We start from the raw sequence: 27,621 nt of genomic DNA on the forward strand, positions 1-27,621 counted from the left end.
CTTTAACCACTACGTCTAATTTTGTAGAAGGAAGCTCAAAAAAATAGCCTCTGTTTCCCAAAATGAATAATTTATTCTTTACTTGATTCACTGCAGAAGTAAGGGGTAGTTAAGAGACACGATTTTCAATGACAAACAGCTTCTTTGAAGTACCACCCAAACTCAGTTCAGCTTAGTTTGAAGCCTCCTGTGCACTTTGTGGAGGAAATGTCCTGTTTGCTATAGGCTTTATCAAAGAGTAGCTGAGTTGGGCTTGATCTAATGGAGTCCTGCTGATAGTCAAAGCAGAGAGCTGAACTTGCCTTCTCTTCTCCCCACCTCCTTGGATCTCCACAGCCTGAGAACCTGCTCATTGACCTGCGGATTCCAGTGCCTCGAGTGAAGCTCATCGACTTGGAGGATGCTGTCCAGATCTCAGGTCACTTCCACATCCACCACCTGCTGGGGAACCCTGAGTTTGCTGCCCCGGAAGTGATCCAAGGCATCCCTGTGTCCCTGGGCACCGATATCTGGAGCATCGGGGTGCTGACGTATGTCATGCTGAGTGGGGTCTCCCCCTTCTTGGATGAGAGCAAAGAGGAGACGTGTATCAATGTATGCAGGGTGGACTTCAGCTTCCCCCATGAATACTTCTGTGGTGTGAGCAATGCCGCCAGAGATTTCATCAATGTGATCTTGCAGGAAGACTTCCGGAGGCGGCCCACAGCAGCCACCTGCCTGCAGCACCCATGGCTGCAGCCCCACAATGGCAGCTACTCCAAGATCCCGCTGGACACCTCCCGCCTGGCCTGCTTCATAGAACGCCGCAAGCATCAGAACGATGTGCGGCCTGTTCCCAATGTCAAGAGCTACATTGTCAATCGGGTCAACCAAGGGACGTAGCCATGTCCCAGCCCTTGAGGTTTCACATGGAAGTGCGGTGTGAACCAAAGTAAGACAGAATGTGTCTGTAAATAATTCTGTTCATTATTTCACTCCATGCAGTTCTCTGGATTTAGAGATAGTACCTCTTAAACCTCATCAGTGGTTTTTCAGGGTCTGAGCACCAGTAAAATTACCCTAAACCCACAGGCTTTCTAAAAGGTCATGCAGAAGAGATAAAGGAGAAAGGCATAGAGAGTATTACAAAGAGGGCCAGGATAACAAGAGTATTAGCTGTCACAAAGTTGTAATTGTGCATTCCAAAATGAGTGGGTAAGAGGACAAAACTTCAGCTCACCGTGGTGAGTATAAAAGGTTTCTGCCCTTGCTAAAATTTCAAGCAAAAAGTTCTATTTAACAGAGATGTCATGTATGCCAACGATTCTGGTTTAGATTACTTATAGTTTCTTACTAGGATACGTGTACACACAGAATAAAACATTCAGATTTCAGTGTTTTATATTATAAATATGAAATCAATCATAAGTAACTTTTTAGTGCTCCAGTTAAGACAGTAATTTAGTTACCGAAGCATTACATTGTTTTGACTAAGCACAATTAGATGACACGTTTTTTAGAGCATTTTATAAATCCTGTATAGAAACCTTTACCAGAACCTGTGCATTAAGAGAAAGCAGTTACCCTTTTGAAATCTGTGAACAAGAAGGTTTTTCTCTCAGTCACAGGCATCTGACTGACATAGGTTCTGTATATGAAATGCTATTCCCAAATTCACTGGCAGCTCAGAGTTAACCTGGCAGGAAAGCTTGCCAGGAAATAAGTCCAAATACAGTAAGAGTTGTGGGCCATTTTTATGTCTACACTTGGTTTGAAATTGATAGCGAATATAACAGGTTCACACACAAAAGGGCAAACAAAAACCTTTCCTACAGTTTCTCTGAACACTGTAACGACACTTTTTGCTGTCCTCTGCAGCTGTAGAACACAGTGCTCAGAAAGCTGGTCTACTTGATTTCTCTCCCCTGTGGAAGCTCAGGGGTGCTCACCAAAAGGAGGCAGCCATATAAGCCTTGTAAAGGCCTGGTCCTAAGTCCATTTTGAAGCCATGGGATAACATCTGCTACATCACGCTGATAGAGCATTGAATTTTAACTGAAATCACAATATCTACCATCATCCAGCCACCCGTATTTTTGGCACTAAAAGGACTAGTTGCACTTTGAGGCCAATGCTGTTTTCTGGTGTATATTCTCCATACTAGATTTCTGTTAACTGCCCTTTTTTCTGCTAGTGGAAGAACAATTAAACCTAGGAATTTCATGTTTTTTCTTTCTTTGTTTTTGAAAGTGTTTTTGTTTTTGTGCGTGATCCACTCTTTGTTTTCTAAAACGTGTTTTGAAACTTGCAGTTATGCAAAGAATGTTTCAAAATCATAACTCAAGTGTTTGTCTGGGTCAGGTTGAATGGCATTGCTTCTCTCCTGTAATAGGATTGAGAACATTGAAATCATGCAGCATGGAGGTGCAAGCAGAGAGTTATGAAGGGTAACTAGAACTACAAACCTATGTCAATGGAAAAGATTGGTGGAAACTAAGCCTGAACTTGAATATATAAAAACACTTATTTCCACAGTGGAACTGTAGATTAAACACACTCATCATTCTTTCCTACTGATTTCAAAGTCAGCTTCTTCATCTACCCTCCAATTCATCCCATCCAAGATGATAAACTAATAAGTTAGTAGAAGGTATAAGCAATAAAACTAGATAGCACTTCGTATTTCAGGATTAACCAAATATGTGGAGACTGACTTTGTATTCATTTCCTAGTTTTCAAATGGCACTGAGTCATCAAGGATCCCTTCCTCAGAGCGCTCCCTTGACTAACCCTTCATAGCCTTCATTTAAAAGCAAATGTACATAGAAATGCTATATGACATAATATTTTAAAACTTAAAAAATTACTAAAAACTATTTTAGTATACATGTCTTCATTATGAGATGTAGCATAAAAGAAGAAAGCCTGGTCCCCAGGCTCGGATGAGGTAGGCTGTAGGCCTGAGGGTTCCAGATATCCATGCAGTGGTACATATGGCTCTGCAAGTTCCCTTCTGTCCACTAAAGAGCCCCCTGCTGAGCCATTTGGAGTGTTTATGACTATCCAGGAGGCACAGCTGAGTTCCTGCTTGGGAAGGGTAGGGCCTAGGACAATGGTGCAGACTGCACAGGAGAGCGTTAATGGGATTGTGCTGTGGGAGGGCAGTCGACAGAATGTTAGAGCCAAAGCCTTTATATCAGCTTTTACAGCAGAGTGGGGATGATCTGGATAGGAGGTCGCGTGGAACCCCACCCCCACCCCCGGACACTTGTTGGGGAAGTGAGGGGACAGGAGAGGGGCATAGACATGAAAAGTAGCATGATTTTGTTAACTGGATCCAAAGTAGAATTATTAGAGTAGAATGGATTTAATAGAGGCCCCAAGAGAAAGGGAGTATATTTTACATAGTTTGGTAACTGAAAGAAACTAGCAGGGAAGCTCCCTGTCTGCAAAGCTTCTGGTTCCTCCCAACAGGAATGAGCAGTTCTAGTTCAAGAACTCACCACGGCAAGTTGGAGGTAACAAAGGACCCCAGAACAGGCTGGAAAACGTACTTTAGGTTGCCCCGTGGGCAAATGTGGTGAGAGACAAAGGACCAGGGATCCCCTCTTGTACCTGTTTTGGAAGAGATATTTATTCCTTTGTGTTAGAGAAGAAGAGAAAGAAGAGACAATAGTCCACTTCCCTAATTGTGGTGGTCCTTGAAACCCAAACTCAGTGAGGAATTAGTGAAAGTGAACTTCTAGTTGAACTGGGGAAGATAAGTGTTGGTTAAAGTCACATATTTCTTGCTTGGCTTATATTCACTGCATAGGGTTTGGGTTTCTTTTGTTTGTTTGTTTTCTTTCGTAAAGGTGGGATGGAGAAAGAAGGGAAAGATCAGGGACAACCCATAATAATTTTTAAAGGTATAATGATTTACTGCACCTTTTACAACTGTTTCAAATTAAATAGATTTATATCCACTCACAGCTGAATGTGGGAACATTTTTAAGATAAAAATTGCAATGCTGGCAGTGTCCTTCAGGGCTTGCACAGCTGTACACACTCTTGGGGGAGCAGAGGAAGCAGAGGTAAAACCGTCTTCACTGCTATGTGTTCACAAAGCTTTATAATTGTAGTGCCTTTCAGGGGGGAGGATGGGACATAAAGAAGTTCATTGTGTTTAGACTGACTGATGTTGCAGCATTTTTTTTATTTTATAATATCTTTTAAATGAAAACATCAGAATATAGGGTGAGCATAGAAATTCTTGAGTTTCAACCTCAGTTATTCCTGATTCATCCTTTCTTACAGAAAGTCTTTGTTTCTTCTGCCCCAAATGTCCCCATTGTTAAAATGGGAGTTAGGGGGAAGGAGGTCAGGCATTAAACTCATAGGAATGTTGGAAGAATACTTTAGCTGGGATGTCTAGAAAATATTTTGATTTTTTAAAAAGTGCTACACACTGCCAGGGCTAGGAATTTTATTGACAGGAACTTTGAACATTCCAGGTTTTCAATATTCATGTCTTTAGATACCATTTGCAAACTCATGAGATTAAATTCTATAAATTAATTTTAATTGGAAGTACTAGGTGCTCTTTGTCTAAATGTTATTTAGTCTTAGCCTGTAATTGTGATCATTTAAAAGCTTGTCTACAGAAAAAGGTTAGGAGAGCTGATTGAAGTCTTCATGTCAATAAACTGTTTTCACCAGTATTTCTTGTGGCAGACGCAAAGAGTAAGATGCCCTCCAAAGCACCCGCTACTCTCTCTTCTCAAGCCTTGTGCCCTGGAAAAATTGGCAAAGAAGAATCCAAACAGCCACTTTCCTCACTGGTAGTGCAGAAGGGAAAATAAAATATTTTCTGATCTCACAACTTGTTTCTTCAGAGTCTCACAATCACCTGCTATAGAAGAGGCAGATGAAATGCATAGGTGTAGAAATGAATAGAACATTTGGTTTTTGGAGGGAAAATCCTTGGATTTTTTTTTTTTTAGATAATTAGGTTTTCCAGGAGTATAATATTTGCTTTCTCGTAATCTCTGTGACTTAGCGCCTGTGAGTTAGTCATTACTTTTTTCTTGCCTCTGTGGAAGAGCATGGAAGTTTAGATTTGCGAGAATATGAGGGAGCAAATGTGTTATACACTAGATGGTTATTTCTGTGTATTAACTAAAACTTTGTCCCATGAATTTGATAGGAGAGGGAATATTTCACACATAAGGGGTCTCTGTAGTAGGGCAAAAGTGCAAACACCATTTCGTGCTCAGTTTTGAGGAATTTTGACCCATTCCTTTCCCTGCTGTGTAGCATCTCTTCTGCAGCTGGACTAGGCAGACACAGTATGTGAGCTTTCAGTGGACTTATTTGTATTATGGTTTTTCTTAACCATTTCAAAATCTAGGGATCATTTGAAAATGCATGAGTAAACCCAAGGCAGGGCTACAAAAGATAAGGTTTACACATACTCTGCTAAGAAAAAGGAAGCTACTATGTTAATATTTTCTAAAAACTCTAAGGTTCTCATTGTTTCATTAATTTTTGAGGGTTAAAAAGGGCTGAAATTTGTCCATAGCACTAGACATTTAGAAAATATTATTCATGTGAGAAATCTAGACAGAAATAGTAGAACACAAATATCATAGGCCATACTTTCTGCCTCATTTTGATATATGTAGAAGTTAGAGGAGAATAAAAAGTAATTACTCTAAGACAGCTTTTCACCTCTAAGGGATATTTACGGAAAGCCTGAAATGAACACTGTGCTCTCCTGTCAGCCTGAATCCCTGGGGAGTTGCAGCTGTCATCAGATTTAGTTTCTATTCAAATGCTCAAGATTAACTGTTTATTCAGATACCTGTTATTTTGGATAGTGAGGAGAGCTGAGGTCATGGGAAAACGTGCAAGTAAAATTCTTGAAGTCCCCATTCCTGAGGCTTCATTTAAGCAAGCTAGCCTGCTCACCAGGGAGTAGCGAGCATGAGAGTTCCACCCACGCCTGACTCCTGGCAAGAAAGGAATGCACATCCAGGAGTATTACAGGAACTGTTACGGCCTCAAAGACTGTGGTTATGAATCTGAAGTTAACAAATGTACATCTTCTCTAACTAACTGAAGCCATATCTGTCATTTGTGTTTGATTATTTTTTTAACCCTGGTGCTTTTACCTCTGTTTCTGCCAAACTTTGGCCTACTCTATGGGGAAGATGAGTAAAACTGTAGTTAGCACGGATGTGAACACTGTGAAAGCACTAAACACCCTCTTCACAGTGAGATCCTCATCAGAGAACAGTAGTGATCAAACTGCAAACTGTTGGAAAATATGGATATACGTACATCTGTACATGTATATAGTGTATAATATGTATGTATATGTTATTGCTCATATGCAGAAATCTATTCATTTGAAGACAGCCCAGGTGGGTCAATTTTTCTATTGGAAAACCATTCAGGACCATTCAAAACCATTAGGGCTGATGGGTAGAGTTAGATTCTACTCAATTAGGAATTATTTGCTGTCTTTTGAAGTCCACAAAACCAAATCAAAAAGCCTGAAACATAATGGGGACACCATTTCAGTTATTATGTTTATATGGAGTCAGAAGTCCCTTTATATTTGAATCATTAACAGTTGGTTTGCAAACTGCATTGGCACCTTTTGGTTTTGAGTGATCCCTCCCCACCAAGTCTTTTGAGAGTTTGAGGTGGCTTCTCTGGCCATTCAGATAAAGGGCCTTATTCATAAGTGGAAAGGTTTCCCCATAGGGACCATTATACATATACATATTAGTACATACTTCCATTAGGCTTGTAAAAATTGGTTTAAAATCACTCCACAGTATTGATAAATAGCTCTATATTTTCAAGGTGCAGAAGAATTCCACAGCCTTAATTATTTCAGTGTCTTGCTGGTCTGCCTTAAGTGTATCTTCTGGGTTTTAGTTGTCTGATTATTTTAAAATTTTTCTGCAGTTAGTCATCTTGTATGCACACAATGTCATTTTGTAAAGGTAGGTTGTATATATTTTATTGGTAAGTCAAATTCACTCATGTGTAATGTTGTAAAGTGATGACCCGCTGTCTTGTTATACTCCAGTAAATGTTATGGATGAAATTTCAAAATGTACATCTCACAAGTTATGCATTCCTATAAATATACTATACTAAAAATAATTATTTCTGGTGGTCTTTTTTTTTTTTTTAAATTAAAACCTCTGTTCAGAAAACATAATCTTTTTTCTCTTTCCCCAAATATATGAAAGTCTTTGACAAGGTAAACAAAACCACATTATTATTACAGTACTTTCCCCCCATGATTTTGCATAGAAAGTAACACTTTTGTAGCCTGGAGAAGTATTCTCAGGCATTTCTTTATTCAAAATATTGCCAAATAGCCTCATGCGTGTATTGTTAACTTTATTCTAGTGTCTCATGTGGCAACTGTTAGTAAATTGACAGGCTGTTTGGGTTAGATCTCACAAGTTTATGAGTCCTAATATGAACTCGAGGAATCTGGATTAGCCTATGTGGACATAGTCAGGCTTTGAAAGACTGCATGTGCCACCTAAGTGCAAAAAAAGACTGATTCACAGTATAGTGTCAATTGGTTAGTGTTAGAGATTGAGTGTTTTGATTAGCCAGTAAGAACCAAATGTTTTAATATTTGGCTTCTATTTCATCAAGATTTTACTGCATTTATTTACAACTAGAAACATGTGCCAATGCACGGGTTCTTCACACTGGCTGGTCAGCACAATCTCTTCAGAGAAAATATATCAAAAATATTTACATGAAATCAGAATCAATTTGAGGAGTAACAATCATTAGCCCTATGGTGTTACGCATCCTTTTCTTTAAAGTATTGCCTTCTACACTCAGTGAGAATCTCCTCCATTTGAAGGGACTTATTTGCCAAGAGCGAATTCGCTTGGCTTTTCAGATTAGCAGGCCAGGTTACCCACTGGATAACCTTGATAGCAGTCAATTCATCCTCCTCTTCTCCTCCTCCCTCTCTTCCCATCAACTGCACACCTACTGCATGCCAAGCATTTGCGCTATTCTAAGGGGAATAAATATGTGCCCTCCTGCAGGACACACAGAGCCGACTGAAGAGGCAATGAACCTGCGAAGCACTTTAGTCCCAAGTGCAAATTGCTGCCACTGTTATGTGACAGATGCCAGGAAGTTCATGGGAGAATTGAGAAAAGGCCTGTCTTCGAGAACTTACACTTCATTTGCTGAAACCTGGTGGGTGGGGGCGTGGCTAATGTTAAAGGGTATTTCTTAGATGTCCAGTCAGTAGGGTAATCAGCTGAACTTGGGTCCCGGACTCAGGACCCCCACGGTTGCATGCTCCGACCAAGCAGAACAGGGAACTTAACCTGTTATTCCTTTGAGCAGTGACCTATTCCTTTGAGCAATGACCTGGGGAATAGTGGAAAATTTTTGTGTATACAAGCTGTATTTCTGTCCAAGTTTCTGCACCGGCAGGAACAAGAATGCACCTGAAATGCTTTATAAACCCCCAATCCCTAAGGTCGGGGCTGTCCACCTAAGTCCAGCTTGAGAACGGGTGGGCAGTCGCTGGCCAGCTAATAAAGGCTCTTTAAATTCTAATTTGGTTGTCTCCGACCGTTTGGTTCTCGCACTTGCTCCACAACAGCCAACGAAGCAAATAACCACACGCTTGGCCAAGTAGCAGAGATAATGAAAAGGACACTAAGCTTTAAAAAGTGGGCAGGATTCATACACAGTCCCTTGAAAGGTTTGACTTCATGATCTTGGAAGCGATCTAGTTACTCGAGGCGTTAAATTCCATCGATCCCATCCAGAGGCATCCAGCACATGCATAAATCTCAGCGTAAGGTTCACTGAAGCCGCAGACCCCACCCACCTAAGCTCCGAGGCCGGCTCCCCGCCCGCCGCCGGAACCGGGGCTGGAAGAGGTGGGGCTTCTCGGGTGACGTCACAGGCGCGCCGCAGGCCCGGCGCACGCGGGCGTCTGTAGCCAGTGCAGACCGGTCCGCTATGGCGGCAACCGATGCGGCGTTGGGGTCGTTGGTAACGGGTCTGTACGACGTGCAGGCTTTCAAGTTTGGGAACTTCGTGCTGAAGAGTGGGCTCTCTTCTCCGGTCTACATAGATCTGCGGGGAATCGTGTCTCGACCACGTCTTCTGAGTCAGGTGTCAGCCCGAGAAAGGGAAAAACGGGGGGTGGGCGGCGGAGATGGAGACCAGAGGGAGGTAGTGCTTGGAAGTGACAGGAGTTTGGCTGCGGGCGAGAGCAAAAGACCCAAGCACGAGGGTCGGCTCTGCTGTCGGCCTGCGGAGTCAGTTTGAGAAGCCCAGACGCCAGGAACTGTTAGTTTCTTGGGGACCCGGAAAGCAGCCTGCTCTTTGCACTCCTGCTTGGCAAGAGTCGGGACTCCCGTTTGGGGCCTCGTCTCGCGTAGAAGTGGTTGAAGGAGTTCTGTGTATCTGACCTTGAGAAAATTAGATGTGGGGGTTGAATTTAGTAGCTGCTCAAATAATTGGAAGGGCTGTTGCTTGGAAGGGGGTTTCGATTTTGTACTGTCTGACCAGGAGCAGGAACTAAGGCCTGGGGGTCGGCATTTCATGGAGGTGGTTTTGGGGGGAGGTCAATATAAGAAAAAACTTGCTACAAATTAGAGGTTACTAGCACAGTGCTTCTCAGACTTTCCGTATATATGAATCACCCGAGGGTTTTGTTGACAGGCATAATGTGATTCAGTAGATCTGAGGCAGGGTCTGAGGTTAGGCACTTCTGGTAAGCGGCCAGCCAAAGCTGCAGACCACACTTTGAGTAGAAGAGTCTAAATGTGCTGTTTATTAGAGTTGTTACTAGCCACATGTGAATACCGAGCATTATGAAGTATTAAATTTAAGTAGTCACCTGTGGCTAGTGGCCACCATATTAGACAGTGCAGCTATAGAACATTTCCATCATCACACAAGTTCGGTCTAGAAGACACACGTTTCCCCTGTCACCCTTTGTGTGGTCACTCTGGAAATAGTTGAAGCGCTAGTTGAAATGGGTTGGACTGTTTACACTACCCAGAATCGTGCTATGGTGCATCTCATCAGGCTGACAAAATGAATGACTAGGGGGTCTTAATAAAAAATTGGTGTATTTTTTAATAAGTCATCAGTTGAGAGATGACTGAAATTTATTTTTTTGATACTAGATCTTGGTGTGGGTGTGATTTTTGGTAATTAATTTGGAAGGAGTCAAAATATTGAGAGACCTGGCTCTAACAGAATTTTTATGCCTACTTTATACTAATGGGGTTTCTCAATATTTGCACTCAGAAAAATCAGTAGAATTTACAGTTAAGTCTAACTTCCTAGTGGTAATATTGAATTACAGTATATACATAAGCTAATGTGAAGGGGGGAAGGTACCATTTGTCTAAGAAATGCATTTCTGAATCAGTTTTTATGCTTCTATCAGAATTAGCAAATTCTATTTTAATTAATTTTATGCTTATGACAATTGTAAATGATAACACAGAAGAATGTTTAACACTTAGAGACTTATGGTCACAGGAAATTTCAATTTAATTTTTGTTGTGAAGAACTAATAAAAGTGGTTAGTAAAAGTTTTTTGGACATAAATATATACTGCATTAGAATAAAATTTTTTGCAATGAAAATATGAGTTCCCCTAAAATGTAAATTTTTCCAAGTATCATAGTCTAGCATTTTCTTTTTCTTTTAATGGAGATGTTGAGTATCAAATTACTATAGTATTTGGATCCCATTGTTATTCACTTAAAAGAGTGATGTAAGAGTTCTAAGATAATATGCTAATGTTTTCAATACTCTAGAAATTACATCTTTGGCAACTTAAAAATATTCATAGATTTTTTTTCAGCTCTTTAGAAATACCTGAGCAAAATAAATTGAAGACTTCTGATCAATAAGCAACTCCTGAGTGTTTGTTTGATTTTCCTTTTTAAAAATAAGGTAGTGTTGAATGGGGAGTACTATACATTCTACCATTTAAAACGTGATGATCTATGTGGAAAGGATATAAAATAGGTTCTGTGTTTATGAAATTTTTATTTTTTAACATATTTGTATTCCATTGATTTTTTTTATTTTAGGTATAATTTACATTCAACATTATATCAGTTTCAGGTGCACAACATAATTTAATAATTGTATATATTGCAAAGTGATTACTACAATAAGTCTAAATAATATCCATCACCATACATACTTAAAGAATATTTTTTCTGGTGATAACTTTTATAATCTCTCTTTAATGACTTTCAAATATGCAGTACAGTATTATTAACCACAGTCACCATTCTGTACATCACATCCCCATGACATTTATTTGATAACTGCACATTTGTACCGTTCGACCACCTTCACCCATTTCATTTGCCCCCAGCCCACACCGAGCCCGCACCTCTGGAAACTACCAATTTGTTCTCTGTAAGTTGGGTTTTTCTTTTTCCCTTTTTCTTTTTTTTGGTTTCTTTGTTTTAGATTCCATATATGAGATCACATGGTATTAGTCTGTCTGATTTCTATCTTTATCCATTTGTCTGTTGATGGATGTCTAGGTTGCTTCCATATTATGACTATGGTAAATAATCCTGCAATGAACATAGGTGTGCATGTATCTTTTCAAATTAGTGTTTTTGATTTCTTCAGATAAACACCCAGAAATGTAATTACTGGGTCAAATAGTAATTCTATTTTTAATTTTTTGAGGAACTTCCATGCTGTTTTTCATAGTCGTTGCACCAATTTACATTCCCACCAACAATGTACAAGGGTTCCCTTTTCTCCATATCCTTGCCAACATTTGTTAATTTATTGATGATAGCTATTCTGACAGGTGCAAAGTGACACCTCGTTGTGGTTTTAATTTGCCTTCCCTGATAATTAGTGATGTTGAGCATTGTTCATATGTCTGTTGGCCATTTGATGTCCTCTTTGGAGAAATGTCTATTCAGGTCCTCTGCCCATATTTTAATCTGTTTTCTTTTTTCTCCAGTGTTAAATTGTATAAGTTTCTTATGTATTTTGAATATTACCCCCTTGTCAGATGTATCATTGACAAATATCTTATCATTCATCAGATTTTATTTTCATTTTGTTGATGATTTCATTGTGCAAAAACTTTTCAGTTTGATATAATCCCATCTATATATACATATTTTGTTTGTTTCCCTTGCCTGCCGATACATATCCAAAAAAAGAGAAAGAAAAAAAAAAAGATTAAGAGCGATGTCAAAGAGTTTATTGCCTATGTTTTCTTCTAGGAGTTTTATGGTTTCATATCTTACATTTTTTCAAGTCTTTAATCCATTTTGAGTTAGTTCCTGTATATAGTGTAAGAAAGTAATAGTTTCATTCTTCAGCATGTATCTGTCCAGTTTCCCCAACAGTATTTATTGAAGGGTGGTCCCTATATCATTGTATAATCTTGCCTCCTTTGTCATAAATTATTTAACCACATAAGCGCAAGTTTATTTCTCAGTTCTGTTCTGTTCTGTTAATCAATGTGTCTGTTTTGTGCTAGTACCATGCTGTTTTGATTACTATATCCTTGTATAATTTGATATCAGGTAGCCTAATACCTCTAACTGTGTTCTTTCTCTATATTGCTTTGGCTATTTGGGGTCTTTTGTGGTTCTATATAAATTTCAGGGTTATTTGGTCTAGTTTTGTGGAAAATGCCATTGGTATTTTGATAAGGATTGCATCGAATATGTAGATAGGTTTAAGTAATATGGACATTTTAACCTAATTTTTCCAATCCATGAACACAATATGTCCTTCCATTTATTAGTATCTTTACTTTCTCTCAACACTGTCTTACAGTTTTCAAAGTAGTTACAAGTCTTTTTACCGCATCTATTCCTAGGTATTTTTGTTCTTTTTGATGCAAAGGCAAATGGGATTGCATTATTAATTTCTCTTTTTAGTAGTTCATTGTTAGTGTATAAAACACAACCAATTTCTGAATATTAATTTTGTATCTTGCAACTTAACTGAATTCATTTATTAGTTGTAGTTGATTTTTGGTGGAATCTTTACTGTTCCTTATATAGTATCATGTTACCTGCAAACAGTGATAGTTTTCTTTCTTTCTTTCCTATTTGGATCCTTTTATTTCACTTCCTCTTTTAATTGCTAAGGCTAGGACTTCCAATAATATGTCAAGAAAAAGGGCTGATGTGGACATCCTTGTCTTGTTACCGATATGAGGGATAAAGCTTACAGCTTTTCACCTTTAAGTAAGATGTTAGCTGTGGTTTTGTCACACATGGCCTTTATTATGTTGTGGTATGTTCCCCTATCCCCACTTTGCTGAAAATTTTTATTATAAATGGATTTTGATTTTGTCAGATGCTTTCCTGCATCTGTTGATATGATCATATTATTTTTATCCATTTTATTTATGTGGTATATCATGTTAATTGAAATGTGGATGTTGAACCAACCTTGCATCGTGGGAATAAATCTCACTTGATCATGGTGTATGACCTTTATATTGTATTGATGAATGCAGTTTGTTAATAATTTGTTGCAGTTTTTGCGGCCAAGATCATCAGGGATATTGGCCAATAATTTTCTTTTTTTGTAATATCTTTGTCTAGTTTTGGTGTGAGTTCAGGAGCCATCTGTCTTCTTTAATTTTGTGGAATAGTTTCAGATGTGTAAGTACTAATTTTTCTTTGAAAGTTTGGTAAAATTCACCTGTGAAGCCATCTGGTCCAGGGCCTTTGTGTGTTGGGAATTTTATTTTGTAATACCTCCCTGTGGCTTTTTTTTTTTTTTTTAATTGGTTATGCTATTACACTTGTCCTGATTTTTCACTCTTTGCCCCTCTTGACCCAGCAGTCCCACACCATTGTTCATGTCCATGGGTCATGCGTATTTCTTAGGCTACTCCATTTCCTATATGGTACTTTACATCCCCATGGATATTCTGTGACTACCTATTTGTACTTCTTAATCCCCTCACCTCTTCACCCATTCTCCTCCACTCCCCTCCCATCAGGCAATCATCAAAACGCTCTCCATAGCCATGATTCTGTCTCTGTTCTTCTTGTTTGCTTAGTTTGTTTTTAGATTCAATTGTTGATAAGGTATGTATTTTTGCCATTTTACTGCTCATAGTTTTGATCTTCTTTTTCACAAATCCCTTTAACAGCTGTGGCTGCTACTTTTGTTGGGATTGGAGATTCCCAGGCAAAGCCAAGCTGTGAATCTAATCTGGCTGCTGCTGGTGTCAGGCCTGGGGCTCACTGATTCCAACTGTAGCTTGTTTGAGAGGATTTAGGAAGATGTGAACATGAGCCAAGACCAGCCATTCATATGGAAAAGTAGCTTGGGTGGGCCCATAAATTGTATGGGGTGGAGTCTTTAGGGATTGCCAAGGCGGGTCAAACAATATTAGCCAGGTTAATAGAGTTTCCTGTATGGCACCAGATTGCCAGCTCTGTGACTGTGAGGGGCGAGTTCAGAAAAGGGACAGTGGCCTCTGCTCACCTAGATGCCAGACACTTCAGTTTCTCCCTGTGTACCACTGTGCCTTTCAAGCTGCTACCCTGGTGCTGGAGCTCAGAGGGAGTGAGTCTGAGTAGGTGGGTCCCCTCATGTGGGTTTTTTAAGGGGGACTACTTGGGACTCCAGAAGTTTATCCCACCAACTCAGTCCCTGCTGGTTTTTGCAGCCAGAAGTTGTGGGGACTTAACCTTCCTGGCACTGGAACCCTGGGCTGGGTGGCCTGGTGTGGGGCTGGGACTCCTCGCTCCTGAGTGCTTCTAGGTTGGTTTCTATGTTGGGTACGTAGATGTTTAAGAAGGTTGTATACTCTTGATGGATTGAACCAATTATCATTATGAAATGCCCTTTGTCTCTTGTTCTAGCCCTAGTTATAAAGTCCGTTTTGTCTGAAATGAGTATTGCTCCCTCGGCTTTTTTTCTTTCTATTTTCATGCATGAAATATCTTTTTCCATCCCTTTACATTTTAGCCAGTGTGACTGTCAATCTGAAATAGGTCTCTTATAGGCAGCATGTGTATTGGGTTTACAGTATTTTTTTTATCCTTTTAGCCATCCTGTGTCTTTTGATTGGAGCATTTACATTTAAAGTAATATTGATAAGTATGTAGTTATTGCCATTTTATTTATTGTTGCTGATTTTTTTTGTAGTTCTTCTCTGTTCTTTTCCTATTCTTTTGCTCTGTTGTATGTTGATGATTTTCTGTAGTGATTTTTTTTGTGGGGGCGGGGGATTTTTTCTCATTTCTTGTATCTCTTGTAGAATTTTGGTTTATGATTACCTTGTGCTTCACATATACCAAGCTGTGTTTATAGCAGCCTATTTTAAGTTGATAGTCCTTAAGTTCAAACACATTCTAAGACCACTACAATTTCTACCCCCTCACGTGTTTGTTTCTGTCTTTGTTACTTTTGTGTATGTGTTTGTGTGTATCCCTTAATTTATTGTTGTACTTAGACATGATCTTCCTACATTAGCCTTTTAACTTTCATACTAGCTTTCTCGTTGGTTCATTCACTGCTTTTACTGTTTGTTTGCCTTTGTCAGTGAGAATTTTTTCCCTTCCTATATTTTCTTATTCACATTTTATATCTTTTCTATTTAATAAAGTCCCTGTAACATTTCTGGTAATATTGATTCGCTGGTGAGGAAGTCCTTTAGCTTTCTTTTTTTGTCTGGGAAAATCTTTCTCTTTTCTTTAATTCTACCTTGCTGGGTAGAGTAATCTTGTTTGTATGTCTTTGCTTTTTGTCACTTTGAATGTTTTGTGCTAATCCCTTTTGACCTGCAATGTTTCTGTTGAGAAATCAGCTTATAGTCTTAATGAGGACTCCCATATATGTAATTATCTGGTTTTCTCTTAGTACTTTTAAGATTTTCTCTTTTAACTTTTGATGTTTTAATTGTCTTCATGTCGTTCTCTTCAAGTTTATCTTGTTTGGAACTCTGTGCTTCCTGGACTAATATTTCTATTTTCTTCACCAGGTTAGGGAAGTTTTCAGTCATTATTTCTTCCAATGGGGGTTTTTTTTTTTTTTTTTCTTTTTTCTTTTTTTGTTTTGTTTTTTTGCCCCTTTCTCTCTTCTTCTGGGAATGCCATGATGCAAATGTTGGTATACTTAATGTTGTCCCAGAGGTCCCTTAAATTGTCCTCATTTTTTAAAAGTTTTCTTTTTACTGTTTCATCTGGGTTATTTTTCACTACCTTTTCTTCCAGATTGCTGATTCAATCTTCTCCCTTATTTAATCTGTTATTGAGTTCCTGTAGTGTATTCTTCATTTCTGATTGGTTCTTTTTTATATTCAAGATCTCTTTGTTGAAGTCTCATTGAGTTCATCTGTTCTCCTGAGTTTACTGAGCATCTTTATTTACCATTGTTTTGAACTGTTTATCTGTTAGATTGCTTGTCTCCATTTTCTTTAGTTCTTTTGATGGAGTTTTGTTTGTTCTTACTCTTGGGACATGTTTGTCTGTTCAGTATAGCTGATTCTCTGTCTGTATATGTATTAGGTAGATCTGCTGTGTCTCCTGGTCTTGAAAGAGTGGCTTTGTATAAAAGATGTCCTGTGGGGCCAGTGCACAGTAGCCCCTGTCTCCTGAGGCTGGTGCTCCAGAGGTGTACCCTGTGTGGGTGGGTGTGCCTTCCTGTTGTAGTTGAGCCTCGATTTTTGCTAGCATATCAGTGGGTGGGGTTGACCCTTAGGCTAACTGTCTATGAGGGCTGCTTTGACTACAGCAGACAAGCTGTTGTGCAGGGGCCACCCCAGGGAGCAGAAGGTGTTTTAGCAAGGCTCTGGTGCCAGGCAAGGCCACCCATCAAGTGTGTTGTTTGAGAGGCTGCTTGGGCGGGGCTCTGGTACTTGCACATTTTAGCAGTTTTTTGTGCTGGGTTTGGAGGCACTTGGGGGAAGTTCAGATGCTAGCCAAGGCTGGCTGCCAGTTGTTCCAGGCTTGGGACCATTTGATGGGATCTGTGGTGGGAGCAGTGACCAGCTGCCACTTGCACTGGGCATGGGGCAGCTTAATTTCAGCCGCATTGCAAGCCAAGCCTGGCCTTGCTTGGCAGGAGCTATAATGCAAGCTGGGGCCAGTTGCTACTCGTATGGTTAGTGGACCTTTAGGAGAATCTGCAGCACAAGGCTAGGCTGCTTTGGAAGAGGCTCTAGGCAGGCGAACAGGTTGAGTGGGGCAGGGTCTCGGGGATGCCAGGGTAGGGTGATTGGTGTTAGCCAAGTTAATGAAGAGTGGTATATTTTGTACCTGCCCATGCCAGGCAAGCTGGGTGTGAGGGGAGCTGAACAAAGGAACAGTGGTCCCTGCCAGCCCTTGCTTCTCCTCAGAGAGTTCTCCCAGTCCCTGCTTCTCCAGCTCTCACCCTAAAGTTAGTCAACTGAAGTCCTCCCTGATATGACTCAGGCCCTTCTCAAGCTGCCACCTCCATACTGGAGCTTGGAGCATGTATGTTTGTACTTGAATGCTTTAAGATCAGCGTCTCAGTCTCCCATAACCCTTTGTCTCTCTGTGACATAAGCCCCACTGGTTTTCAAAGCCAGATATTATGGGTACTCCTTTTCCTGGTTCAGGTACCCTGGGGCCAGGGAGCCAGGTGTGGAGATTGGACCCCTTGCTCCTCAGTGGGGACCTCCACAGCCTAGCTGTCCTGTTTACTAATCCCTATCCTGTGGGTGTGGGACCTGCCCAGTGTGTATCTCCACCTCTCCTATCTGTCTCGATGTGGCTTCTTTTTATCCTTAGTTTTTTAGAAATTCTGTTCAGCTAGTCTTCAGGTGGTTCTCAGTGATGGATGTTCTGTAATCTATTTGCAATTTTCTATGTTCATGGGAGAAGGAGAGTTCAGGGTTTACCTACTCTGCGATCTTGACTCTGCCCCTTGCCTTTGGAATTTTGATAGAGATTGCATTGAATTTGTAGGTTGTTTGGTAGTATGGGCATTCTAACAATATTAGTTCTTCCAGTCCATGAGCGTGGAATATCTTTACATTTATTTGTCTTCAGTTTCTTTCATGATTGTCTTATAGTTTCCATTGTACAGGTCTTCTGATGCCCTTGGTTAAATTTGTTAATAGGTATATCTTTTTTTTTTTTTGATGCAATTGTAAACAGGATTGTTTTCTTAATTTCTATTATGAAACTTTGTAACATCTGAAGGCTTTCAGGAGGAAAGTGAGTAGTTAGTAGATGATAGAAAGGTTTAGATACTGAAAGCATAATGGATTACCAGGGGAAACTGGGAACCCTGGGGGCCATCTTTAGTCTTTGGGGTCAACATCATAGCCTTCCCTTACACATCCTGTGTTGCTCTCAGAGCAGACCTGGAGTCTAGATGAGTAGTTTCATTGTTGTGTTTTCATATTTGTAAATGGGTTTATGCAGGGGGTGATTTAACAAAAAGGCATATATAGTTTTCCAGTCAGGTTTGATACTGTTTTCTGCCTGGGTTCTATTACTGTCTTTAATGTTATGTTGCCTTATACACAATTTAAAATATAATAATAATAGTTTATGTGTCTTTTTTATTTTTACAGGTTGCAGAACTTTTATTCCAAACTGCCCAAAATGAGGGGATCGAGTTTGACACCGTCTGTGGAGTACCGTATACAGCCTTACCACTGGCTACCGTTATCTGTTCAACAAACCAAATTCCAATGCTCATTAGAAGAAAAGAAACAAAAGATTATGGTAAAATAATAGTAGTAGAAGGATCACGTTGATGTGTAACCTCGTGCTGCTAGAATGTTTTCTTCTAGGCACTGCTGTTTTACCAGTCTCCTTGAATATTCTAGGTCCTTAAAGTTGTTATGGCTTGTGGAATTTGTTCACTATTGCTGTAAATCATCTTCCCTTCCTTTAGAGTCTAGGGGTGAAATGACAATGAAAAAAGTATTTTGCTCTATCTCTCTGAGACCCAACATTTTTCCCAGCCCTTCTCTTATCAGCAGAATGTTCTAAGAGCACTTTGCCAGTATATTTATATTTAAATTGCATGAAGAGAAATGCATGAATAAAATTATTTAAAGCAATATAAATGCCACATGGAATTCTTAATTGAGATATTTTTTCCATGGGCCATGGCAATAGGTTATCCGGTTTTAATATGTGGTCTTGCTTTAAAACAAAAGAAATCTAAAAATATTGGAACTGACTGGGTATTTGATATTGAGGAAGTAATGTTTTTTGTTTTGTTTTGTGTTGGTGTGATAGTATATGTTATATTTTTAGGGCTGCATTTAAAAATATTTTATGATGAAATCATTCTGAGAATTGCTTTTAAAAACTGTGGGGATATAGCAGAAACAAGATTGATCACGAGTTAAGTGGTGAAGTGCTGTATTTAGGGGTGTTTGTTAAACTGTTTTGTCTAGTTTTATTTGTTTGAAATTACCTATTATAAAAAAACAGTAAAAATATTTTTGCTGCTTGAAGGCACACTATTTATCTGTATGGACTGCTGCCCATGAGGAAGCTATTACTTCTATTTTCTTATTATATTTCTTCAAAAATACTTCTTAGAATAAGATTATTAATTTTTAAATATGCCTATAAATACTTGTAGTCTTGTGTTCTATTCCAAGCTGATTCAGTTAAACCTGACAGTTCTTCAAGGGGGAGGGAGTAAAGAAGGTAGGAGAAAAAGAATGGGATAGGGCAAAGATGGTATCTGTGATAAAGCTCAAAAAGTGGCCAAAATATTCACCAGGTCTATTTCTCTTTCAAAATAAGGCAAATTTGGTAATCAAAAATATAAAAATGAGTCTTTAAAGTCTACAGCCTGGATTATTTACATTTTTAGATGATCTGAAAATAGTTTATCTTGGGGGTTGGAGTGAGAAAGTATATTTAGTCACATTGTATTATGTAGTTCATAAAGTTGTAGTGATTGGTCTAACCGATTGCTGAATATTTTCCCTCCTTAATATATATACACATAAAAGCTGATTTTCTGGCTGACGTTGAGTCATGAACTAGTTTGTTGGTAGAAAAAGGAATGATTTTATTGAGAATATCATGTTATTTGTTTCATCTCTTTCCTTGATCTAGGTGATTTTGCTTTAAGAAATCTCATATTGGAAATTTTGATTATAAACATGTTAAGTGGATTTTATTTACATTGCAGAATAATTTTCTAGTTTTACTGTAAATATTCTGTATATGTAACTGACAATTTTGGGATACAGAGACATGGAATAAAACAATAATTATGGCACACTGGAGATTCATCAGAAATAAAGTAGCTACAAAGTAGATTATCAGAATATAAGATTTAGATCATCCACCTCTTCATGAATACATGCCAAATTTATTTTGTAAGCTACATCTTGAGTCTAATGAAATATTAAATGGAATCAATATAATTCTTCCTTGTCCAGGTACTAAGCGTCTTGTAGAAGGGGCTGTTAATCCAGGAGAAAACTGTTTGATCATTGAAGATGTCATTACCAGTGGATCTAGTGTTTTGGAAACTGTTGAGATTCTTAAGAAGGAGGGCTTGAAGGTCACTGATGCCGTAGTGCTGCTGGACAGAGAGCAGGGAGGCAAGGATAAGTTGCAAGCACATGGGATTCGTCTCCACTCAGTGTGTACATTGTCCAAAATGCTGGAGATTCTTGAGCAACAGAAAAAAATTGATGTTGAGATGGTTGAGAGAGTGAAGAGATTTATTCAGGAGAATGTTTTTGTGGCAGCTGATAATAATGGTTCTCTCCCATCTATAAAGAAAGCACCCAAAGAACTCAGCTTTGGTGTACGTGCACAGCTGCCCAGGATCCACCCAGTTGCATCGAAGCTTCTTGGGCTTATGCAGAAGAAGGAGACCAATTTGTGTCTGTCTGCTGACATTTCAGAGTCCAGAGAGCTACTGCAGCTAGCAGATTCTTTAGGACCCAGCATCTGCATGCTCAAGACTCATGTAGATATTTTGAATGATTTTACTCTGGATGTGATGAAGAAGTTAACAACTCTGGCAAAACAACACGAGTTCTTAATATTTGAAGACCGGAAATTTGCGGATATAGGAAACACAGTAAAAAAGCAGTATGAAGGTAAGTATTATTCAGGAATCTGCAAGAATCAGAAATCCAGCTTAAACTGGCTAAAGGAAAAAAAGGAAATGTATTGGCTCACATCACTGGAAGTTCAGCCATAGGACAGGCTGTCAAGCATGGTTGGATCCAGGGGCTCAAGTGATGTCTTTTGGACCTCCTTTCTCTTCTGTCAGCCCTGCTTTCTTCCTTCTTTCTCAGGTAGGCACACTCCGCATGCCTATCCCAATTAGTCTTGGGGCATAGAATACTGTTAGGTATAGAATGACTAAAGGTATAGCTAATACCTTTATTAGCTTACCTGGGTAATGTGCCCCACCCCCGATAATGTGAGGTCAACTCTGTGTAAGCTTCTTAAGCTGAGATCTCGTCAAGGGTAATCCCCCTAAAGAACATGAATGTGCTGATGACAGAAGATGGGACATGGGTTCTAGGTAGGCAGAAATGGCTGAGGTTGGCCCTGCCAGAACATAGTGAGTTCTGTTATTTGAAGAGTGAAAATTGCAGATACAGGAAACAATGAAAAGGCAGTGTAAAGTTGTAACATTTATTTTTAGCAGAAAAAGATTTGTTGATATACATTCTTTTAAAAAATTATGTTAAATAAGAACTCAAAGTAAGAGAATATGTTGGTTGGAAAAATTGCTTAATTCTCTACCTATTCTTTTTTGCAAATTTCTGCCATATTGTGCATATCTAATGCTTTTTTCCCACTTAACCTAATATTTTATCATGTTATTAACACTTATAGGCATCTTTCAAAATGATTTTTTAAAGTAATTATGCATATTCTTGAACTAGTTCTTTAGAATAGATTTGTCTGTAAATGATTTTTTTTTAGTGCTTAAGATGTCCTACTTAGTTTATTGACTGATGTAAAAGTTATACAAACTTTGTATAGGTTTACATGTAGTCTTTTCAAAAATCGATTAAGGTTATTGCTGTCAGCTTTTAAAATGAATAAATTGCTTATTGAAATTTGAAGAGCTAAAGAGACCTTAGGAACAAGTAGGATACGATTAATGGTAAAGTTGCTGCAAGATCCTTGCAGAATGAAAATTTGTCATTTTCAGAAAAATTTCAAAATGTTAATATCTTTGACCTTGACCTCCATAAACACCCATCTTCACTAGGGTCCATTTCTTTTTATATTTTTTCTTTTTCATTTTTTGGTTTTGTTTTTAATATTTTTCCAGGTTTTAAAAAAAGTTTATTATTATTTTTTTTACATTACCTGTTAGTCCCCTTTGACCCCCATCTCCATTTCTAAGTGTGTAAGTTTTATTGGTGGTCATAAGCTTCAGCCTGCAAGGAAAAACAGTCTTAGCATTGCTTGTAAACTAAGTCTAGAACTTGCAAGCATTTTTTCTCATTGCGACCATATAACTAGCTACTAGGTGGGCAGATAAATTTTTTACACTTAGAAGCATAGGTCCACTGAAGCACTAAAAATACTTTTAAATGTTTTACTATTTCATTAATGTGTTACTAGAAGATTATTTTATATTGTAATTGGTTGGTTGGGCAAAAAGTTTGAAGGGTTTTGTGTGAAATTTGACAAATGTCTTCCCCCTCTTCCTTTCTTCTTAGGTGGTGTCTTTAAAATAGCTTCCTGGGCAGATCTAGTAAATGCTCATGTGGTGCCAGGCTCAGGAGTTGTGAAAGGCCTGCAAGAAGTTGGCCTGCCTTTGCACCGGGGGTGCCTACTCATTGCAGAAATGAGCTCGGCTGGCTCCTTGGCCACTGGGAACTACACTGAAGCAGCAGTAAGTGACAGAGGGACTAGGCCATTACACTACTTGTTACAGAGGAAGAGTATCTTCATTTGGGGTCTGTGAAACTCTACTAAAAAAAAATTAGCTGTTGTTAGTGTGACAGTGTATTACTACTAGTTGGCTAGAGTTCCCTGATAATTAATAGCATTTTATACCTAGTAGTGGACCCTTAAAAGATTTTTTTTTTTTTACTGATTATGTTGTTACAATAGTTCTAATTTTTCTTAACCCCCTTTGCTCCCCTCTGCCCAGTACCTCCCTTCCCCGAGCAATCTCAGCCCCCTTAGTTCATGTTCATGGGTCATGCATACAAATTCTTTGGCTTCACCCTTTCCTATATTCTTTTTGTTAAATTAATTATTTTTTTATAACAAAAAATAACAATTCCTCCCTCTCAGACTTAAGACCCTTTATAATCTTATAAAGGACAATAGTTGAAGGTCTCGTGCTCCTCTAGCTGCTATAAGCTGAACATGGTCGTCGTCCTACCTACTCTTGGGTCCAGAAATCCCTAATAAGAGTGGCGGTTGGAGGGGAGGGTGGCTTTCCCACATGGGGAAGGATCTTGAAGAGTCCAGGAGGTCAGTTGGCTGTCCCCGGACCACAGCATGCTTGGTTTAACAGGCTGGTATCCTTGTTGTATTCCAGGGGCAACAGATGTGGCAATAGTTAAAGGGCATCGTTCAATCCATAACCACTCGACAAAAGGCAGGGATTAATTTTTCAATGTCCCATATTAGGGGAAAAGGGGAAAAAAAAAAAGGCTCTTTGGAGGAAGGTGTGTAAGGCACGTCACATCTGTCCAAAACCCTTTTGCCCACTAAGTTTGGGCTGAGGGAAATATTTTAGGTTTCCCCACCTCTCAGCCCTCTGAACCCTTTCTGTCCAAGTGTTTAGGATAGAAAAGAGAAACCATTTTTAAAGTGAAGCCCAGAGACCACCCCATGCTTCACCAGTCCAGCCACTTAGTTCAGCCAACTGTTGAGTCTCAGGAGACAGCAATGCAGACAGGATTAAGTGAGGCCTATGTGTACGGACAGTCACTTAGGTAATGAGATCATAGGCTTATGCTCTGTGAAATTAGAACACACATGTTAATTTATGCAACATAACCCACAAACCAGTATATATCTGTAAGACTGTCTTATTGGAAAGACATCCAGTTGCAAGGCATTTGACATTCCTCTTGCCTGTAAATTAAGCATCTTTGGTGATGTCACAGACCTAGTTTAACTTTCAATGAAAACTTTAAATGAAAATAAACTTTAAAGACAATTAGCTGCAGTACTTTATAGTCTACCACTGAGCTTTGTGGTTTTCCTTGAATTGGGATTTTTCTCCTTAAGATTTCCCTCCTTGCCATTAAAGGGACTGCATTAAGTCCAGTTTTAATATATCCTGCTCATTTGCATAAACACAACAAGAGCAACAAATGATCACATATTATCTTTACGTCTGCTTTGCTGGAACTTACAAAACGAACCTTTAGGGTGACTTTTAGTCTGCCCTTCAGGGCACAGGAGCTGAGCCACACACTTGCCATTCAGCCTTGCCTGTAAACACCTGTCTTTTCTAAGTCCTTCTGGTTTTCCACTGTGCGTTAAGGTCCCTTCTAGCCATCTTTCAGGAAAGCAACCTTCATTCCTTCCCTGGAAAGATTGTGATGGACTGCACAACCAACCAAGGTACCAGGCATTCTTTTTCGTAGACTTTTATTACCTTCGAAAGTCAATCCCAGTTCCTCAGGGCTTTTTGGTAACAACCAGAGCCCAAGCATGCCTCCGTTAGGCATGACATTCTAGTCAAAGTCATGGTCAACAAAACCTCTATTAACAACTGGTCTTATTAGTTCTATGCAAAGAAACTTATGTCATTGTTTACTTCTTCAGAATGCCAAATTCTGGAGGGATCAGGTAGGGAGAAAAATATACAATGTGAAGGAAAATCCTTGTCCTTCTAATACTCACTAAAATTGCATTTCCATACTTTACATTTTCTTTTGTTCACTGTCCTACATGTGAGGGTTTTTTTTAGTTTGTTTTTCTATTATAGTTGTCCCACTTTTTTCCCTCTTGCTTCCCCGCACCCTGCCCCCCCCCTTCTCCCACAGTCAGTCCCCATGCGGTTGTCCATGTCCATGGGTCATTTATACATGTTCTTTGACTAGACCCTTCCCCTTCTTACCCCCTTCTCTCCTTCCTCCCTCCCCCCTTGTCTCTGTTAGTCTACTCCTTTTTTGCATACCTCTGGTTCAATTTTGCTCATTTGTTTGTATTGTTCATTAGTCTCCTGTAATAGGTGATAGCATAAGGTATTTTTCTTTTGTTGCCTGGCTTATTTCACTAAGCATAATTCTCTCTAGTTCCATCCATGTTGTTGCAAATGGTAGAAGTTCCTTCTTTTTTTCTGCAACATAGTACTCCATTGTGTAAATGTACCACCGTTTTTTCATCCACTCATCTACAGATGGGCACTTAGGTTGTTTCCAGCACTTGGCTATTGTAAATAGTGCTGCTATGAACATTGGAGTGCATAGGTTCTTTTGAATTGGGGTTTCAGGATTCTTCAGGTATAGTCTTAGCAGTGGAATCGCTGGTTCAAAAGGCAGTTCCATTTTTAGTTTTTTGAGGAAATTCCATACTGTTTTCCATAGTGGCTACACCAGTCTGCATTCCCACCAGCAATGCACTAGGATTCCCTTTTCTCCGCATCCTTGCCAGCACATGTTTGTTGATTTGTTGATGATGGCCATTCTGACTAGTATGAGGTGTTATCTCATTGTGGTTTTTATTTGCATCTCTCTGATGACTAGTGATGTTGAGCATTTTTTCATATGACTTTGGACCCTCTGTATGTCCTCTTTGGAGAAGTGTTTGTTCAGGTCCTTTGCCCATTTTTTTAATTGGGTTGTCTGTCTCTTGGTGTTGAGTTGTATAAGTTCTTTATATATTTTGGAGATCGATCCCTTGTCTGAGATAAATCATTGGCAAATATATTTTCCCATATGGTTGGGTCCCTTTTCATCTTGCTGATGTTTTCTTTTGCTGAGCAGAAACTCTTTAGTTTGATGTAGTCCCATTTGCTTTTTCTTTCCTTTATTTCCCTTGCCTTAGGAGATGTATCAGTGAAAATGTTGCTATGTGGAATATCTGAATTTTCCTGCCTATGTTTTCCTCTAGGACTTTTATGGTGTCACGGCTTACATTTAAGTCTTTGATCCATCTTGAGTTTCTTCTGGTGTGTGGTGTAAGTTGGTGGTCTAGTTTCATTTTTTTGCATGTCCCTGTCCAGGTCTCCCAACACCATTTGTTGAAGAGGTTCTTTTCACTCCATTTAATGTTCCTTCCCCCTTTGTCAGATATTAGTTGACCATATAGACCTGGGTTTATTTCTGGATTCTCTATTCTGTTTCATTGATCTATACGTCTGTTCTTATGCCAGTACCAGGCTGTTTTGATTACCATGGCCATGTAGTATAGTTTGATATCAGGTATTGTGATTCCTCCTACTGTGTTCTTCTTCCTCAAGATTGCTGTGGATTCGGGCTCTTTTTTGATTCCGTATAAATTTTTGAAGTATTTGTTCTAGGTCTGTGAAATATGTCATTGGTATTTTAATAGGGATTGCACTGAATCTATAAATTGCTTTGGGTAGTATGGACATTTTAATGATGTTGATTCTTCCCATCCATGAACATGGTATATGCTTCCATTTATTTGTATCTTCCTTAATTTTTTTCTTCAGCGTTATATGTAGTTTTCCGAGCACAGGTCTTTTACCTCCTTGGTTAAGTTTACTCCTAGGTACTTTATTTTTCTTGTTGCTATGGTAAATGGGATTTTTCTTCTAGTTTCTATCTCAATATTTTATTGTTGGTGTACAGAAATGCCTTCGATTTCTGTATATTGACTTTGTACTCTGCTATTTTGCCAAATTCACTTACTAGGTTGAGTAGTTTTTTCATGGAGTCTATAGGGTTTTCTACGTACACTATCATGTCATCTGCAAATAATGACAGTTTTACTTCCTCTTTTCCAATTTGAATGCCTTTTATTTCTCTTTCTTGTCTGATTGTTGTGGCTAGAACATCCAAGACTATGTTGAATAGGACTGGAGAGAGTGGACATCCTTATCTTTTTCCTGATCTTAGGGGGAATGCTTTCAGTTTTTGCCCATTGAGTATGATGTTGCCTTCAGGTTTCTCATATATGGCCTTTATTATGTTGAGGTATGCTCCCTCTATTCCCATTTTGCTGAGTTTTCATCATAAATGGGTGTTGTACTTTATCAAATGCTTTTTTTTTCATCTATTGATATAATCATGGGGTTTTTGTCTTTCATTTTGTTTATGTGGTGTATTACATTTATCGATTTGCGAATATTGAACCATCCTTGCATCCCTGGTTGAATCCCACTTGATCGTGGTGTATGACCTTTCTAATGTGTTGCTGGGTCCAGTTTGCCAATATTTTGTTGAGGGTTTTAGCATCTATGTTCATCAGTGATATTGGCCTGTAGTTTTCCTTCTTTGTTGTGTCTTAACCTGGTTTTGGAATTAGGGTAATACTGGCTTCATAGAAAAACTTGGGAGTCTTCCCTCTTCTTGGATCTTTTGAAATAGTCTGAGAAGGATAGGAGTTAGTTCTTTCCTAAATGTTTTGTAAAATTCACCTGTGAAACCATCCAGTCCAGGGCTTTTGTGTGCCGGGAGTTTTTTGATTACTGCTTCAATTTCACTAGTTGCTATTGGTCCGTTCAGGCTTTCTACTT

General features: G+C 39.0%; 2 protein-coding genes across 8 annotated transcripts in view; both read left to right on the top strand.

Annotated features, from left to right (window-relative positions):
* The window catches only part of KALRN (kalirin RhoGEF kinase), a 684,790-nt gene extending 683,503 nt beyond the window's left edge, over positions 1-1,287 (top strand). For 3 of the 5 annotated variants that reach the window (XM_090277665.1, XM_090277675.1, XM_090277684.1), the window contains exon 60: positions 337-1,287. In XM_090277665.1, coding sequence (XP_090133791.1) covers positions 337-882 — 546 coding nt within the window. In that variant the 3' untranslated portion in view covers positions 883-1,287. The remainder of the gene's footprint in view (positions 1-336) is intronic. The other 2 variants (XM_090277710.1, XM_090277714.1) reach the window with 1 other exon arrangement.
* A 7,659-nt stretch (positions 1,288-8,946) lies between these two features.
* The window catches only part of UMPS (uridine monophosphate synthetase), a 32,174-nt gene continuing 13,499 nt past the window's right edge, over positions 8,947-27,621 (top strand). For 2 of the 3 annotated variants that reach the window (XR_016511200.1, XM_090277729.1), the window contains exons 1-4: positions 8,947-9,147; positions 18,563-18,716; positions 20,405-21,076; positions 22,667-22,842. Coding sequence is in view for 2 of the 3 variants with exons in the window: in XM_090277729.1 (XP_090133855.1) it covers positions 8,992-9,147; positions 18,563-18,716; positions 20,405-21,076; positions 22,667-22,842 (1,158 nt within the window). In the remaining variant the exon portion in view is untranslated. The remainder of the gene's footprint in view (positions 9,148-18,562; positions 18,717-20,404; positions 21,077-22,666; positions 22,843-27,621) is intronic. The other variant, XM_090277742.1, reaches the window with a different exon arrangement.

This window comes from Furipterus horrens, unplaced genomic scaffold (assembly GCF_987537825.1).
Source record: "Furipterus horrens unplaced genomic scaffold, mFurHor1.1.pri manual_scaffold_1, whole genome shotgun sequence".
NCBI lineage: Eukaryota > Metazoa > Chordata > Mammalia > Chiroptera > Furipteridae > Furipterus > Furipterus horrens.